General features: G+C 39.8%; 2 protein-coding genes across 2 annotated transcripts in view; both read right to left on the bottom strand.

Annotated features, from left to right (window-relative positions):
• Positions 1 to 352: 352 nt before the first annotated feature.
• On the bottom strand, positions 353 to 3,916 carry topk (Lymphokine-activated killer T-cell-originated protein kinase homolog). The gene is given in 7 exon segments (NM_001141513.1): positions 353 to 754; positions 938 to 1,111; positions 2,094 to 2,223; positions 2,788 to 2,957; positions 3,121 to 3,260; positions 3,348 to 3,538; positions 3,845 to 3,916. Coding segments are annotated over 6 exon segments (1,026 nt in total). The 5' UTR covers positions 3,527 to 3,538; positions 3,845 to 3,916; the 3' UTR covers positions 353 to 521.
• Positions 3,917 to 6,775: 2,859 nt separating this feature from the next.
• Positions 6,776 to 18,686, bottom strand: part of LOC106571406 (scavenger receptor class A member 5) — an 86,614-nt gene continuing 74,703 nt past the window's right edge. The window contains exons 8-9 of the mRNA XM_014144456.3: positions 15,706 to 15,894; positions 6,776 to 9,742 (exon numbers count right to left, since the gene is read on the bottom strand). Of these exons, the coding sequence (XP_013999931.2) occupies positions 9,609 to 9,742; positions 15,706 to 15,894 (323 nt within the window). The 3' untranslated portion in view covers positions 6,776 to 9,608. The remainder of the gene's footprint in view (positions 9,743 to 15,705; positions 15,895 to 18,686) is intronic.

Here is an 18,686-nt window from a genome sequence, read left to right as displayed (position 1 = left end):
CAGGTGAATGGATTCTCAAAGGAGAAATTATCTAACATTTGGGCACAAAATTTGAGAAGCTTTGTGCATGTGTTCAGTATATATAAACAGTTAAGTTGATAAAGATACCATTTCAGTCAGGCTAGTCTTAATGACAATGGGCATCTAAGCATATTAATTTCATTGTATGATCATTAACAACCTTACTGTTTCAGCTGAGAATTCCTTCATCTATTTTACATTACACGTTCAGTTTCAGATTGTGCTGCACAATGTATGCCCGCATCAATTTGACATGAACACATGGCTACACATGACACTAATAAAATGCTGAAGTATTAGTCTTTAGAAAAGCGGCTTCCTTAAATTGTTTCATATCAATTTACTGAAATACATTTTATTTACTACATTTCACCTGAGAAGAGTACAGGACAGGATATTACATACATAAGTCAAGACAAACAGGAAAGGTTTCTGGGTACGAAAACAAGACTAGTCAACATTACAGTATGGTTTGAATGAGATGAGACTAGTCTAACTGATCAGTCTATGACAATGACATTGTTTTTGCTGTCTGCCTGCATGTTGGACTCCAGAACCTGAACTATTTGGGCAGCCGACGGGCGTTTCTGTGGATTCTCCTCTGTGCAGAGCCAGAAGAGCTCCACCATTCTCTGGTAGGCTCCCCCAAGACTCTCAGAGTCCAGCGCCGGTCGGGTGCCCAACTTCTCATAGTAGGCATCATCATCAAAGTCATCCTCGTCCATTGAGACATCTAAAAATATAAATATAAAAGTTTATTGTAAAATTACTTTGAGCAAGTGATACTTATGGGACAAACGGTGACAAATCTCAGATCTTATGAAATAATTATCAAAAACAAGTTAACGTAAGGGAAATGGCCTTTTAAAAAGAGCTCTAGATTCAAATACAGCCAGAGTATGAGAACTCTCCTTACCCTCCTCCTCACTGTTCTCCATCTCCAGGTGAGGCATGGCCAGAGTCATCATCTCCCACAGGGTCAGTCCGTAGGCAAAGATGTCTGCCTTGTCCGTGATCACGCCTCCCTCTTCCAGAGCCTCCTTGGGCTTCCATGGCTCAGTGCCAACGTACTCTGCTTTGGGGTTACTCACTGAGAGAGGCAGAAATAGGAAGAGGTTTAAACACGTTATACAGCGAAGCCAGGGTTTTTAGGCATATTAGGCATTCTTACATTTGACCAACAGTTTATTTGTGAGTATTTGTGGTTCTCAGAAAATCCCAAAATAGAATTTAAAGATCTTAAAGTTGGGAACATGTTCAAGAAACTATTGAAGAATAAAGAGGAGGAATGTATTTGCTTTGAAGCCTAAGTAACAGAAATTGAGATATTGTAAACATTTTTGATCCCCTTTCATTTTTCTTGCCAGTGTTAACATCTCTTAACTATAATTAATCACACATTGCTCAAAGCATTTACAATCAAGCTGCATGAAAGGGTGAAACTATTACCAATTTAAGTCTATATAAAAGTATTAATGTGCATTAAACAAAGTGCTAGCTCTTCTGCATTTGGTTTGAGGTAAACTAAACTCATTGCATTTCACTTGTTGACACCCGGAATGATTCACTTTTGCCTAGGCCTACAGCCTATTTCTGAAATACAAGAATACATAAACTTGTATTGATTGTGCCTTTTTCATTGAGAGGTTCCATCACCTCATGAAAACAGGCATTGTTTACATGGCAAACCACCTGTACATCGTTTGTTACTCTATACCCATCACTACCATGAATTCCCAGGCTGTGTTTATGAGAAAGGCCTTGGCATTCGTTCCATTAGGCTCATGACATGAGTGCGTGCAACATTGTGAAAAATCATCTACAGGCTATTTTGCAGGAACAACAGATGTTTGGCATTACTCCCATAGTCCTAAACCAGGCTAGTAGGAATGCACTTTATTAAAGTCTAATCAGTGTTTACACCAGACTAATTTCTCAGGTTCACACTAACAGTGAAAAAGGCAGGTTGTCTGACAACATGGGGAAACGAGGCCTAACGACCAAAATACCAAGTAATGCCTATTTCCCCCAGTGTTTAAGTACATGTATTCAGCTCAGATGGTGACATCTACCTTTCATATTCTCATCCAACTGCAAGGAGACTCCCACATCGCAGATTTTGACAGTTTCAAAGTCACCCTTGATGACAACATTGCAAGACTTCATGTCGCCATGTAATAGCTTCTTCTCGTTGTGAAGGTACTGGAGAAAGTGGGAAAAAATATATACATTTCAGTGTTTCCTTCCTATACTTCTATAACAATTGTACAGTCATGTGTTTGACTCACATTAAAAGATGGAATAACATGAAGCATCTGGGGGATTTTCATGGTGGCTTTTAAAGTTTATTTGGTCATAGCTAGGCAATGAATCAAAGATATCTACACTCAGCAGTGACACTTAAATAAACACCCCCTCAGGGGATTACAGAACATTTGAAATCGTGAACCTGAAATTGTTTTTGTAATAACACCAATAGAGGAGAAACTCAAAAACTCTTCACCACATGTCTGTATTCACATCGGAGGAGGATTGAGTTGGGGAAAATGTCTAAAAGCAATCTTTAATTACATTTGCTTACATGACCGACTGCCCCAAAGCATGAATAAAGCCCATCCATATCAATTAGCCTATCTGGATAATCACATCGAAGCCTATACAGTTTACAGTACTCCTGGTATTACAGCTTTCTGTTTACAAGCACTCAATTACCCACCCCCTCCGGACCTAGACCGGAGGGGGTTCAAAAGATGAGTATGAGGTTACCTGTAGGCCACGCGCCACATGCAAGGCCACTTTCTCAATGGTGGCGGCTGGATAAGCCTTCAGGCCCTCCTCTCTTCTCCACTCTATCAGGTCATTCAGGGACTTCTCCCCACCATACTCCATGGCCAGGCACTTAGAGCCATCATTGGCAGTGGTGAAGGCACGGAATCCTGTCAAATCATATGGCTGTTAATACGGATATCAAGAACCAAATATTACATGGACTGGGATTTGTTCAACTCAATCTTTATAATATGTACAAGTACTGTAGCCCTTTTCATGTAGAGTATAGAAGGTCATTACACTGTAAAAAACAACAATTTTCATTCTTACCAACAATGTTTGGGTGCTGCAGGCCTTTCAGGATATTTGCCTCGTCACAGAGTCGTCTCTGGTAGACACCCATCTGCTTTGAGGCACATTTGTTGTTGATCTTTTTGACAGCCCATGGAGACAGGTTCAGTTTACCAACTCTAAAAAAACGAGCACATGGGAACATGGTCATGACTCGTGACACACCAAAACCATGGGTGACATTGAAGATGCTAAACAAAACAAACCTGTTCATGAGATACACATTCACCCCAGTTCCACATCCCAGTTTCTTCATGAAAGGGGAGGCAGGGATGGTTATGGGAGTTCTAGGACTGGCAGTGCTACCAGAGAGAAGGCGCTTCACCCTGTCTGGTTTGCAGGGTGTCTTGAATCCATTCACATCACTGGCAATAGTGGAGTCCATTCTTTCCTAGATCTGTGAATAGAGATGTGACGGATGTAAAATAATCGTTCAATGCTAGCACAGCTGACTGGCTAGCTAGCTAACGTGTTATCTAGGGCTAGGCCACTGATCTAGGCGAACTTTTTCCCATTCATAGACGGTAATGCCGTAACAGTAAATTACATATTGGGCTAGGCTAACTTCAACAACCGTCAGTGATCTAACGTTATCGCAGGAACCCAAAGTTAGCGATCATGATACTTTACTCAAACGTGCGATTATGATCGTTTTATGTAACTACGGCATAATGGGATAAATTCACTGATTATTATTTCTTACCAATTTCTGTCTTGTAGCTAGCTCACAAATCCTGCAGAAAACGCGCCCAGTCTTTGTTCAAAAATTGTTTACGTAGGTCAAGTACAGGCGCGCTAGAAGGACAAACGGCACGTCTGTCAAATGAAAAAGCGTTTTTAAAATATGTAATGAAAAGGGAAAGTGGATACCTCGTCAGTTGCACAACTGAATGTATTCAACCGAAATGTGTGTTCGGGATTTATAGGGTTAGGGTTAAGGTTTAATAAGATTATTTCTTTCATTCAGATCTAGGATGTGTTGTTTAAGTGTTCCCTTTATTTTTTGGAGCAGTATATATATATATAATATATATAATTTTTTTTCTTATATTTTTTTTTTTCAAGTAAAATACATGTATTACACCAGCAGAGGGCAGGCTTAGGAGCTAAATAGAGAGGTGTGTTGTTTGTGTGGACCTTCACAGTCTATGGTGTGGACTGTGGGCATATGTAGATGCACCAAAGTGCTTTAGCCTACATTAAACATCTTACAAACTTATAGTGCATGTCATGACCACAGGTTATAAATAGGTAGATGTGACCACCAGGTGTGCTGAGCAAGGAGGATGGTCCTGTGGTACCATAATACATCAGATTCCAAATCAATGAAGGCCTACTGTAGTGCACTGAAATGTGAGATTCATGCAGAGCCAACTTGTCAAACCTGTGTTGTTTATCTCTCTTATAAACAAAAAATAAACATCAATTATGTTCATTGCATGTGTCTCTTTTTCTTGACTGATATGGAGTGTGTTCTAACTGGAGAAAAGACAGCTTTGGGTATGCAAATGTTCTGCACTCTCTCACAGACTGTTTAATTTTCTGCAGATCAAGGGACAAATCCCCTGTTTAATTTGTTATTTAACCAGCCACATTTGAGCAGATGTCTGCTGCAGCCTGCATGTGTGTCTGATATGATCCCAAGCACAGTTGAGGCACACGTCTTACCCAATTTCTCCACATGTGCATAGCTACACAACATCACCATAGCAATGGGCAGACCATGCCCCAGCCATACTGCCCTTCCAGGTGGTACTGCATGCTGTTTAATCACTGGTGGGAAGGATTTCAATACCCTAGTTGTTTACCCTCTTTCCTTCAGCACTATATTGTAGAAACATAGTTTAATATGAAGACCGTGCATTGTTGCAACATGTTTTGGTTGTTTTTAATAGACATGTGTTCCTTGGTCAAATCTCAGTGTGGGCTCTGGAGGGGAAGAAAGAGCTGTCCTCAGCTCTGCTCAAATTGGGTGGAATTGGGTAAATCCACAATTTAATCACTTCATGCATGTTTTCAATGTCAAATGTTGTTCTGTATACATGGTTTATTTGTCCATGGTTTTACTTGAATAATCAACTGCATTTTGACAATTTCTTGCTTATTGTTTAACTTCACATTAATTTGGATCATATCCAGTGTACATATGTTAATCAATTCTGTATATGGACATGTCGACAGAATGTGTGTGTTCCAACAGCTCTCAGCAGCAGCTTCATCTGAATATTCAGACACAGGAGATGGAAGACTGTTCAGGAAATCCAGGCCAAAGGCCACCGATAACTCTTGCTAGTTTACAATAGCAAACAGCGGCTGTCAAATCTTTCTTATAGAGTTGATCCTGTCCAGAATACTCATGGGAATATGGGGGAGTTCTGGAGGGCTCTGGGGTAGCAGTTCAAAGTGCAGCCCTGAAACATACTCATTTTTTAAAGTTACACATCAAGCAGTGCTGATTGCTGGAACTGTCCTTTCTCTCTGAGTTATGTGATGTGAGCCTGCTCTGAACAATGTGGTTTCTTTCCATAAATGAACTGAAGAGATAGTTATTGAGCCCACTACCCCTTGCACAAAATCACTGTAAATAGATTCACTGATTGTTATTTTAAATCCTCATACAGAGCTGACTCAATGTGACAGTCATCGATGTTGATGCCAGAGAGGCCTTGTGGGTACTATAGAGGATACGAGTCCAATGGTTCCTTTGTACATCTGTGAATTCCACTGAAATATCTCTTAACAAATATTGTCCTCATGCCATACCTCAAATAAACAACTTGGTGTTGTTTGTCATAAAACTGAGGGTAGAAAATAGATTGATACAGGTCCAGATGCTAAAGACTCCCACAATCAGTGTATGAACCTGGGTGTACCAAAGACCCAAACATTTGACATGATAAAATGAAATATGTGCTATTACCTGCTAAAAAAATCCTCCAATAAAAGTTCAAACATGTTGATTAAACGCATCTTCCCCTCACTCATGATTCGGGGTCTTTGTTCTCACTAGGCCAGGGGTAAGCAACCCTAGTCCTGGAGTGCCGCAGGGACTTCATGTTTTTTATGTAACCGACCTGGAAGACCAGGTGTGTTAAATTTAGGCAGTCACTGAACTGATCAATTAGCTCAGTTGATCAGGTGTGGTGCCTAGTTGGAACAAAATCCTGCAGTACCTGCAGCTCTTCAGTAACACTGCTTCCTTCCCCTGCACTAGGCTCACCATATGCTGAGTTATCAGGTGATTCTCCAGCAGTCATTTCTATATCCGTCCTCCATGTGGAACCACATTTAAGGTAATTGTTTCTCAGTTGTCAATCCAGAGATGCCATGCCCAACTTCCTCTCTCCATCTTCACCTGTTTTCTTAATGTAGCTACAGCAGGGTTTCCCAAACACCGTCTTCGGGACCCTAAGGGGTGCGTGTTTTGGCTTTTGCCGATGGACTATACAGTTGATTCAAATAATCATCAAGCGTTGATAATTTGAATCAGCTGTGTAGTGTTAGGGCAAAAACCCTTGAGGTCCTGAGGATCGAGTTTGGGAAACACTACTGTAGCTATAGTATGGGATAGGATTACTTCGCTTTCTACTGAATTGCCTCTAACCTCATTTTAATAAAAATAAATGTCCACATAAACAAATGAGTACCATTTTATTCTTTCAGCAGTACATATCAAGTTAAAAGTATTATCTAATGAACATATGAAATATTATTGTCACATATTCATTGTATTTATTTAAACATTTTATATTACATGAAAAAATACTATACTATGGTATAAATACTATAGTATTCACTGTAGTGTTTTGCAGACTACTGTAATATTCACTCTAGTATACTGTATATGTACAGTTAACTATAGTATAAATACTGTAGTAAAATAAAACTGTAGTATATACTACAGTTTTTAATGTAGTGCTTTTTAAGAGATTACTGTAGTATTTACTATTGTGTTTTTGTTTTATCATCTTTGACATAAGTGGAGGCTTTGTCCTTGAGGAAATCTACTGGACAAGTACTGAAAAGATCACCTTTTCAATAACCTGAACGTAGTTGGGACCGGGGTTTAAACTGATAATTCAGCACTTCTGCTCTTTTCTATAACCCATAGGTAACACAATATATGGTCTATACTTGGCATGTAGGTTTCTCACTTATGGGTGGCACAAATTGGAATATGGGGGAGGGGAATGTTTTCCACTAGTTACCATACCCACAAAGTCAAAATTGGCTGTAACGTAAAAAATCTATGAAAAAAAAGAATTGCTTCATTATCTAAATTTAAGGTTAGGTATAAGGTTAGCAGTGTGTTTAAGGTTAGGGTTAAAGTTACAGTTAGGTTTAAAATCACATTTTAAGAAGATAAATTGTAGAAATAGGAGTAGTAATTACTACAGTGTTTTCTTTGCGGATAATACTGTAGTATTTACTATAGTATTCTACGGTATATTCCAACATACTCTAGTAAGTACTACCACACATAGTTGAGGGATGTTGCAGTGTAGTATAGTATTATACAGTATTACAGTTTACTACAGAATTTTATAGTAAGTGCTGTAGTGTTCTATAGTAAACTGAAGTATTTTTTCATGTGGGCTGGGTGTTATGACCAGCACAATCGATAAACAGATATTTACACTCCTCGAAAGTCCTTATTAAATCTTGTCCAATAAAAGTGGTGGTTAGAGTTACAGGGGTACCATGGTATAATAAATCAACCAATCTTGACTTCACATACTGTAGCAATAATAGCATCCTGGTATTTGATAGTATGTTCCTAAAGTGGAAACCTGGGTTTGTGGTCTCTGTTATACAAATCAAAATTGTGTGCAGGCTGCGCCCTTGTCCATGAAAAAGCATTGCATGACAGTGATGAATTTACAGAACAGTTGAAGATCCATGCAAAAATTACCTCTTATGTTCACAGACTAACTGTACCCTAGCTGAATATTTGAGAGTGGATTATAATAGTAATGATCACATACTGTAGGAATATGTATTTCTACAAAACCAGAATATTTCCTTTCTATGAAAATAATTCTGAAGAATTCCAATAGAAAATATTTTGTATAGTTTCTTTTCTGTTTAAGGACCTTTCCCAATCTGAGTGAAAATATACAAAGAGGGTAAGGTGTTATCTTTGACAATTGTCACATACACCAGATAGGTGCAGTGAAATGTGTTGTTTTACAGGATCAGCAATAGTAGTATGGCTCCCCTGGAGCAAATTAGGGTCAAGTGCCTTGCTCAAGGGCACATCTACAGATTCTTCACCTTGTCGGCTCAGGTATTCGAACCAGAAAACTCTATAGCACTGGAGGCTGGTGGGAGGAGCTATGGGCTCGTTGTCAAAAATGTGGTTTCCATATGTTTGATGTCTTTGATACCGCTCCATTTATTCCATTCCAACCATTACAATGAGCCTGCCCTCCTATAGCTCCTCCCACCAACCTCCACTGCTCTATAGCACTCTATAACACCTCAATAGCACTTGTCTGAGCATGAACCCCAGTGGATGAAAGTGAGGACCATGTCTAAAGGGGAGCTGCTTCAATGCTCCAAATGAAATACTGAGAGATAGTCCAGATGCATATGGCTCAGAGTGTATCAAACCTAGTCCTCAGGACCTCAGCACATATTTTTGCTTATCCCAAAGCAATATTTGTCTAGGCTCATCTACAGAAATCTATGATAAAAAATATCATGCTCATGGCAACACTTGATTTACATTTGAAAGTGTATTACGTCAGCGGTTGGTTTTGTTTATTTCACACGATAATCTATATTTCCCTGTTTCTTTTCCTGTGATAAACCTCAAGTCGTTGTACATGTTTTACCATTTCATAAAATGTTTCCCAAAATATAAAAAGCCATCTCAGGCTGTAATTTGTCTTACTTTAGTCCTGGTTTCCATACATAAACCAAGCGTTAGTCTCCAAACCGCCCCTGCAATTGTCGATGAAGAAAGAGGCATTTTTGGCTGCGCTCTAACATAATCAAAATTAGCCAGTTGAAGGGAGAAGAATGAAAGAGAGAGAGAGACTCAAGTCATGATGATAAAAACCAATGCTTGGCTCCACAGACAGAAATGGTAAAATCGACAGACACAAACCAATCAATCGTACTGGGGCCAAGCCATACATCTATTTCAAATGACATTAGTTCCCTTTATTTTCTTTGTAATCGCTTCATCTGTCAACAATTGGACAAACATTTGTGACTGACCATTTTTTAAGTTGGTCCGTTATAGGCACTGAATCTAGTTCAGCTATTGTTAAACATACTTTACGTGGACAAAGTCGGCCAATAGGCCCTAAAGGGGTCTGAAGTCAAATCAGTTGCCCACAGCAGTGAGTGGGTGTAGGGCATCAGAATGCAGCCCCTCTGCTCTACCTCACGCTGCCTGTCATCTGCAATTTAACTCTGCAGTTTAAAACTGAACTCAGTGGGAGTTAAAATGGTGGGTGTTAGGTGTTGCATGTCACCCCCGCATCCTCCACGTGCCCACAGTTAGTCTTGCCCCAGCCTGAGAACTTGCACTGGTGGATGGTGTCCTCATTCCCAACACAGGCCACATCATCCATCCAGATGAGCCCAGTACCTGTAGAAATAGACAGGGAGATATATTTGTATATTAATGACAGAGAGAGAGAGAGAGAGCAGAAACACTTTAGTCAAGATTTACCTGACAGTGCACATCACTCCAGTAGTTACAGAAACATATGGTTTTCAACTGAGATTATAAAGGAGGGATTTAGAGGATTTTTTCAAATACATTTTTCATATTTTTTTATTTCATCTTTATTTAACCAGGTAGGTTGAGAACAAGTTTTCATTTACAACTGTGACCTGGCCAAGATAAAGCAAAGCAGAGCGACAAAATCAAACAACACAGAGTTACACATAAACAAATGTACAGTCAATAACACAATAGAAAAAAATCTATGTACAGTGTGTGCAAATGTAGAAGAGTAGGGAGGTAGGCAATAAATAGGTCATAGAGGCGAAATAATTACAATTTAGCATTAACACCGGAGTGATGGATGTGCAGATGATGATGTGCAAGTAGAGATACCGGGGTGCAAAACAGCAAGAGGGTAAGTAATAATATGGGGCTGAGGTAGTTGGGTGTGCTATTTACAGATTGGCTATGTACAGGTACAGTGATCAGTAAGCTGCTCTGACAGCTGAGGTTAAAAAGGGAGTTGCATGGGGGCAGCCAAGTATCAGGCTCTGATGTTCTATTCTTTCTCCTCTCTAATCACAGCCTTTATCTGAAGTGAAGAGACTGTGATAGCAGAGTCTGGTCTGGCCATACTCAGGCTCCTCTCCTAGCTCCTCAGTCTGCTGAGTAATTCATCACACCAGTCTCCTCTGAGAGCTCTTGGAAGCGTTAATGTGAGGCAGATATCTGGCAGAGGGATGAGAACACGCCGTGTCTCCACAAACACAGAGGTTCTGGAGACTGGAGCAAGCCTCTCCTCTCTCCTCTGCCCCGTCCACAGGCATCAGCTAGGGTAGCTAAGCACCACCAGAGGGGACCTCTGGCATGGAACCTCTGTCTGAAACTGGGTTTATTGTTGTACCAATTACATTGAAGACAGAGCCGGGAGGCCGACAAACAAACATGACACCACCCCCCAGCGCCTGCTTCTTGATCCAAATTAAAATTATTTCAAGACCCAGTCAAGATCTCCAGGATGGCTTAATGAATTGTTGCTGTCTGAAGAATGATGTGCAAAATGAATATACAATGTATAAATGCACCTTAGGAATTCCATTGTTCATGATGAGTTTGGAGTTACAATGGTAAACTTGGGACAATGAATTCATCATGCGCTTTGAGAAGAAAGGTCACGTCATCAATCGGTATGTAAATCTGATGGGAATGCATTTGTGTGCTTGAGGGCTGGATGGTTTTACACTCTGTCTATTGATCTACCACTGTGCTCTTTTTGCGATCTAAATTACCTTACTTGCCAGATAAGCAGGTTTGAGAAGTTCACTAACATAAATCAAAGACATAGGATCTTAAATATATGCCTAACATAACCCAACCTGGTTTGATCTATCACAACAAGGTCTAATATACATGCAAGAAAACCACACAGATAAACTATATATACAGTATATCAAACCAATCCACATAATATATGTTTTTAAGATGCAATATGTCATATGAATGTCTGTGTCCCAACAAAGGTTCCCACAGAGTTACATTAGTATAAGCATGTCTGTCTTACTCCACATTTGAATCAGATTTCTTCAGGGTTATATTTGAATGCTGACAAAATAACAAGCACAAAAAGCACAATATGGTTTTTATAAACCTGAATCAGACGTTCATTTATTTTACTCTATGATGAGAGTTTACAGATATGCATGAGGGCCTCCTTCCATAGACCAATCAGAGGCTGTGTACGGGTGAGAGGATTCATAGACAGACTTGATGAAAGACCATTAGAGGCCAATATAATATCAATATATCCTGCTCTAGTTGGAGCCAGCAGACTAGACCATCAAACTGTTTAATGTCAGGGCTGGTCTGATATAGCATATAAGTAGAAGTCTGTAATGAGAATTCTTTGTGTTGTTTGGTAGCAATGTCTCAATTTCAGCAATTTTATCGATCGTTGTGTGTCTTGGCTCCAAAGAAGTAGTATCCCTAATGTTAAAATGAGTCCTGTCCCTCTCATGTTTAAGAACAGGATGTGTAAGTAAATATCATACCATATTGTTTTCCATATACTTTATGACCAACGGTATTGTCGAGGACGGACCACAATCACAAAGGCCTGGCCTACTGTCAATCTACTCTATCCGTTTGTTCACAAAAACATTCTGAACTTTAAGTGTGAGCAATATTTTCCCTTTGAATGTTGGCAAACACAGTGTGTATGATCAGAGTTCTGCTCGAAGGTCTTTCTACCACATTTAGCACCATAAAGTGCTAAAGAGGAGACTCCAAGTCGTAGCACAACCAACTACATTACATTGAATAACTGAAACATCTTGAGTGCAGCATGAACATGAAGCAAACTTGAAAAGAAAACTTGGCCAGGGCCGGTATAGTATAGTGTACATTCAGCACAGATTTTCAGAGGCTGATGCATTACTGTTGGGTTTATTTTAACAAGACATACCTCCTAAACTGGTTTACCCCAGATCTTAACACTTCTTTTCAGAATTATTTATTGGACTGACCATGCAGTGATGTACAATGTCGTCTCTAACTTAATTATTGATATATCACATCAAAGATATTTGTCAAGAGTAAATCAATTGGAAAAATTTGACTAAATGTAGCTTCACAAATGGGGTCTATGAAAGACACATTTACAATTGTTTAATTTGTCCTCAAATAACATACGCCCTCAAAAGCCAATGTGAATTATAATACATTTAAAGCATGGCTCTTGGAATTAGTATTCCCAGAAACAAATCATATTAATACACCATAACATGTTGATTGGACCGAACAGAGGTGTGTGTGTGTGTGTGTGTGTGTGTGTGTGTGTGTGTGTGTGTGTGTGTGTGTGTGTGTGTGTGTGTGTGTGTGTGTGTGTGTGTGTGTGTGTGTGACGTAATGATAGTTGTTGAAAAAAGGTCATAGAGGAAACAGATATTACCACTGGGACTTTTTTGATGGCATCTGGCTCCTACGATTTTTCCATATAAACTTATATGAATCTCAGTAGTATTCTACTGCTGTGTGCACTAATACCCATCATAAAAAAGTACAATTACAAAAACAAATGATAAAAATCATAATCCAACTCCCTGAAACACATTTATCACAGTCTGTACTGTAGTTAGTTCCTAACTAGATGGAGATAAACTGCAAAGTGGCTTCCCAGCTAGCACATAACGTTCTGAGAGCCATATTTTTCTTAGAGCTTGGTGAGAGTGTGGTTGTCCTATGGTTATTTTGCATACAACCTTCCGACAACGTTCTGGGAATTATGCAGGATAGTTGTTTGGCTTTGGAACATTTTCAGCACATTTAAGGAACTTGACAAAATACCGTTATTTTCTTGGTATTTCATTACTTTAACAGAACGTTTCCTAAAAGTTCAAACATGTTTACATTTGATTACATTACAGTTCTAGGAATGTTCTCCAACTGGCTTGACATTGGGAATGTTCTCAAATTGTTCAGAGAACATTAAAAAACAACATTCTCCTGTGGGAATTTCAATATTTAAGCATAACGTTTCCACCAGGTTTCCTCATGGTTCTATTTAAAGTAATGTTCCGTTCTCAATTTGTTCTGAGAACGTTAAGAAACAACGTTCTTCAATGGGAATTTCAGTATTTAGCATAATGTTTTCTGCCGGTTTCCACATGGTTCTATTTAAAGTCATGTTTTCAGAACATGAAAAAACCTTTCTGTAAAATGTAAAAACCACAAGAAAACATTAGTAACGTTCAAGGAACGTTCTAAGAATGTTATTTAAAAACATATACATTCCTTTCTCAGCGTCAACAAAACTCTCTCTATCCTCTATCTTATTAAGTGTATTCAGGTCCACTAAATGACCCTGATCTGAATGAGAGCTTGTTTCCTATGAAATGGGGTCTGTTTGAATAGACTAAAATGAATTGCTTTGTATGAGTAAAAAAAACATGGCATGCTAGCCAGGGGTTGGAACCGTTTCTGGGAACAGAACAGAAAACCTGAAAAGAACAAAAACATTTGATGAACAGAATCAGAAATGGGAACAAAAGTGATCTATACTGTTCCGGAACAGAACCATTATTTTTAAAAGCATGGTAACTAGTTAATAACATTGTTTTACATTGCAGGCATATTGTTTTTGTTCCACAAATAACGCAACAAGGTGCCTATGCCAAAGCCCTCACTCTGTCACTTAGAAACTTATTCCAGTGTCTGCCTGCTAGCTGAAAATCTTTGCCAGTATGTGTGTGTGTGTAGGCAACGTGCCCCTCCCCCTCCGAAGCTTAAACTGTAGCCTACTGAATTTACCAGCGTGATTCAGAAATTAGGGAGAGATGTTTCATTGGAGAAGAATGGATGAACTTTTCCAATGCTAGTTACGGGCATTATAGTTATCACGTTTCACATTGGATTTATTAACTGTTTTAAATTCTGGTGCCTCTCTCTCACACACAAGGCATTTAGCTAGCTAGGTCTGGTCCAACTCTTGGAAGTTCAAAGACATTCAAAGTTCCTCCATAGAAGCCTCTCCTCCGTAGGCCTAATTCAGATATTGCATGTCATAACAAGATGCCCAGCACTTCAAGCCAAGCCTCCTCCTCCACCCTCTCTCGCTCTCTCCCCACCTGCAAAATTTCAGTCGGATCTCGCTCACTACACTTGGTGGTCCATTGTGCATGTAAACAACTATAGCCTAGGCAGCTGATAGCACCCAGGCACTATCGGCTGCTTAGGCTAAAATAACTAGAGTTTGCCCGCTCCATAGCAAGCTGCACTATCTGCACTGATTGGTGAAGTAAATTAATCTCGAGCTAATGTAAAAAAAATATATAGATTTCAGAGGTTTAAAAAGGAACAGAAAGGAACGATATAAACAGGTACTTTTTTTGGGTTCGAACCAGTTCAAAACTTTATTTTGCAGGTCGTAACAGTGGAACGCAACAAAAAGAATAATGGTTTTGTTCAGAATGAAACGATGGGGAAATTATTTCTGTTACAACTCCTGATGCTCCATCCTGGTGTCACAGTGAGCTAATTCCATGGTTAGAGAACAGAAGATCAAAGGTTTGAATCTCACTGAAGCCATGCCACAATAATACAGAAATGTTTTGCATGATTAATGCCTAAGCAAATTCATTTCCATGTGTCCTATCTGTGCTTGGAGTTCAAAACAGTTAACCCAAACTAATCTAGCAGTCTTATAAAGTCTTATTGAAACATTCAGTGAAAGTTTTAAGGAAGTTATTCAAAAACCTCAAAATAACCTATCTTTTTCATTCTCAGAACGTTAATAAAACCTCAGAGGAAAACTTTCAGGGGACCATAGTAAAACGTTATCAGAATCTCCCTGCAACCTAAAAATGTACGTTCCAGGAACAGGCAACATTTTTACATCTGTTCTCAGAACGTTTAAAAACCTTCAGTTTTACCGTTCAGGAAACGTATGGCTTCGTTCTCAGAACTAATGGGAAACTAAAAATCTAAATAATTTTAGACCCAAAATCTAAATCATTTTCGACCCAAGCCACCCCGTGTACCCGGACTTTGAACTACTCCCCTCTGGACACAGGTATAGGGCACCCCTCGGCAGGAAAAACAGAGCTAGACAATCATTTGTGCCAGGTGTGATATCCCTCCGAAATAGCTCGGGCTAATGTACCTATCGACTCAGTAAGGCCAGCAGGCTAGTCTCTTTTTATTGGTATGTACTGTAACTGTTATGAAAGTTGTATTGTCAATTTGTTTTGTGTTTAAACACCACTTTAAACGTGTACATGACACTGCAACAAAATTTCCCCATGGGGACAATGAAGTCAGTAAAGTAAAGTAAAGCTAAACTTACATTCCCTCAACTTCCAAGGAACCAAATGTGCTAGCTGAGTTACCTTGTCCAAATCGGCCTGTTTTATGGATCTCGAAGGCCCCTGTGTAGCCAAGCATCCTGCAGACCACGTCACCGTCCTTCTTGTCCCAGACGTCGTCACACACCGTTCCCCAGCGCCTCTCGTGGAACACCTCCACTCTCCCCTCGTGAGGGCCTGATCCATTCACCAGTCTCACCAGTGTCTCGTCCACTGAAACACGCACACGCACACGCACACACACACACACACACACGCACACACACACACACACGCACACACACACACACACACACACACACACACACACACACACACACACACACACACACACACACACACACACACACACACACACACAGCAGGAGAGAGAGACATGAATGGTGGTTAGACAAGGGATGCTGAGGGGTTCATAGACCACAGATAAGGTTGAGATGGCTTAACTCAGTGTATTACTTTTGTGCATTCATTTTGTTTGTAGACATCTTTCACCACACGTTGGTTTAATCACCAAAACACAACATAATTACATCTTGTACATTTTTATCGCTTTGGTGCAATTTCCTCAAGTATGTTGTACATTTTCACAACTGTTAGTACAAAACTCAAAACAGATAATCAAAAAGCAGTTGTTTCAAAACTGTAAGCACATTTTCAATTGATTAAGTATAAGACACAAAATCATACAGTCACTTTTTCACCAAACGTAATCACTGTTTCATCTAGAAATACATGTTTCACATTGCAATACCTGTTCATATAAAGTAATTGCCTTTCACAATGCAATTCTCACATTACTTTTGATATGATTCTTTTCTCTTTGTTAAAGAGTACTATTACTTGTACTATTACTTAACCCAATTGCTCTTAATTGATGATCACCTAACCGTTTGGTAAACCTGTAGGTTTAACATGCCAACTGGCTTGTCTAGTACAGATTATGAGAACTACATCATGAAAATGTATGACTGTAAATTAGAAACATAAATATGATATACTGCATACTCAAAAGTACTGCTATGATGATGACTAATATGATTTAAATTCACAGTAAATTGAAAAAAATCTGATATTGACAAGTTCAGAGATGTACTGTATGTAACTAATTAAATTCAAGTGCATTGGTTGTGTACACAGATTAGCAGATGTTACAGCAGGTGCAGTGACATGCTTACTTTTCTAGCTCCTACAGTGCAGTAATACAATATCAATGCAATACATTACCAATTTGCAAATAATCCAGAAAGTCCCCCCTCCCAAAAAGAAAGAAAAAAATGAAATGCAACCCCTATACAGTAAAGATGTATCCAAAATTAAAACTGTATATTGAGAAGACATCATTATTGTCACATCCTGACCAGTAATAGGGGTTATTTGTTATTGTAGTTGGGTCAGGACATGGCAGGGGGTATTTGTTTTATGTGGTTCAGGGTGTGTTTGTGTATGTGTTCATGTAGAGGGGGTATTTGATTTATATGGTTCGGGGTGGTTGTTTATGTAGAGGGGTATTTGATTAATTAGTCCAGGGTTTTGGTTATTGTTCTATGTTAGTTTAGTTCTATGTTTAGTCTAGTTTCTATTTCTATGTTTAGTTAATAGGTGTTGGGGCCTTCAGTTGGAGGCAGCTGTCTATCGTTGCCTCTAATTGAAGGTCCTATAAATAGGTATGTGTTTTGTCATGGGATTTTGTGGGAGATTGTTGCTGGGTATAGCTTTGTGCCTTACTGGCCTGTTCTTTGTCGTTGTGTTTTTTGTATACGTTTTGGTTTTTCCTTCTTTATCCTTTAATAAAAGAAGATGAGTATACATTTTCCCTCTGCGTTTTGGTCTAAACCCTACGACAACCGTGACAATTATGTTGTGTTTTGGTGATTAAAACAATGTATTCATTATATTTCACATTAAACTTATATTTGGTGAAAGATGTCTACAAACAAAATGAATGCACAATGAAAGGTTTTGAATGTAAGACTGGCTGTGTTACAAGTGTTACCGGTTTGGAGTTTAGAAAATTCAACACATACTTGTGAACATAGTACCAAAGCAAAAAATAAATATACTGCTCCAAAAAATAAAGGGAACACTTAAACAACACAATGTAACTCCAAGTCAATCACACTTCTGTGAAATCAAACTGTCCACTTAGGAGGCAACACTGATTGACAATACATTTCACATGCTGTTGTGCAAATGGAATAGACAACAGGTGGAAATTATAGGCAATTAACAAGACACCCCCAATAAAGGAGTGGTTCTGCAGGTGGTGACCACAGACCACTTCTCAGTTCCTATGCTTCCTGGCTGATGTTTTGGTCACTTTTGAATGCTGGCGGTGCTTTCACTCTAGTGGTAGCATGAGACGGAGTCTACAACCCACACAAGTGGCTCAGGTAGTGCAGCTCATCCAGGATGGCACATCAATGCGAGCTGTGGCAAGAAGGTTTGCTGTGTCTGTCAGCGTAGTGTCCAGAGCATGGAGGCGCTACCAGGAGACAGGCCAGTACATCAGGAGACGTGGAGGAGGCCGTAGGAGGGCAACAACCCAGCAGCAGGACCGCTACCTCCGCCTTTGTGCAAGGAGGAGCAGGAGGAGCACTGCCAGAGCCCTGCAAAATGACCTCCAGCAGGCCACAAATGTGCAGGTGTCTGCTCAAACGGTCAGAAACAGACTCCATGAGGGTGGTATGAGGGCCCGACGTCCACAGGTGGGGGTTGTGCTTACAGCCCAACACCGTGCAGGACGTTTGGCATTTGCCAGAGAACACCAAGATTGGCAAATTCGCCACTGGCGCCCTGTGCTCTTCACAAATGAAAGCAGGTTCACACTGAGCACATGTGACAGACGTGACAGAGTCTGGAGACACCGTGGAGAACGTTCTGCTGCCTGCAACATCCTCCAGCATGACCGGTTTGGCGGTGGGTCAGTCATGGTGTGGGGTGGCATTTCTTTGGGGGGCCGCACAGCCCTCCATGTGCTCGCCAGAGGTAGCCTGACTGCCATTAGG

The sequence above is a fragment of the Salmo salar genome, chromosome 15, assembly GCF_965601325.2.
Source record: "Salmo salar chromosome 15, fSalSal1, whole genome shotgun sequence".
NCBI classification, from domain to species: domain Eukaryota; kingdom Metazoa; phylum Chordata; class Actinopteri; order Salmoniformes; family Salmonidae; genus Salmo; species Salmo salar.
Note: the sequence above shows the minus strand (reverse complement) of the source record. Positions and strands in the feature narration are given on the sequence as shown.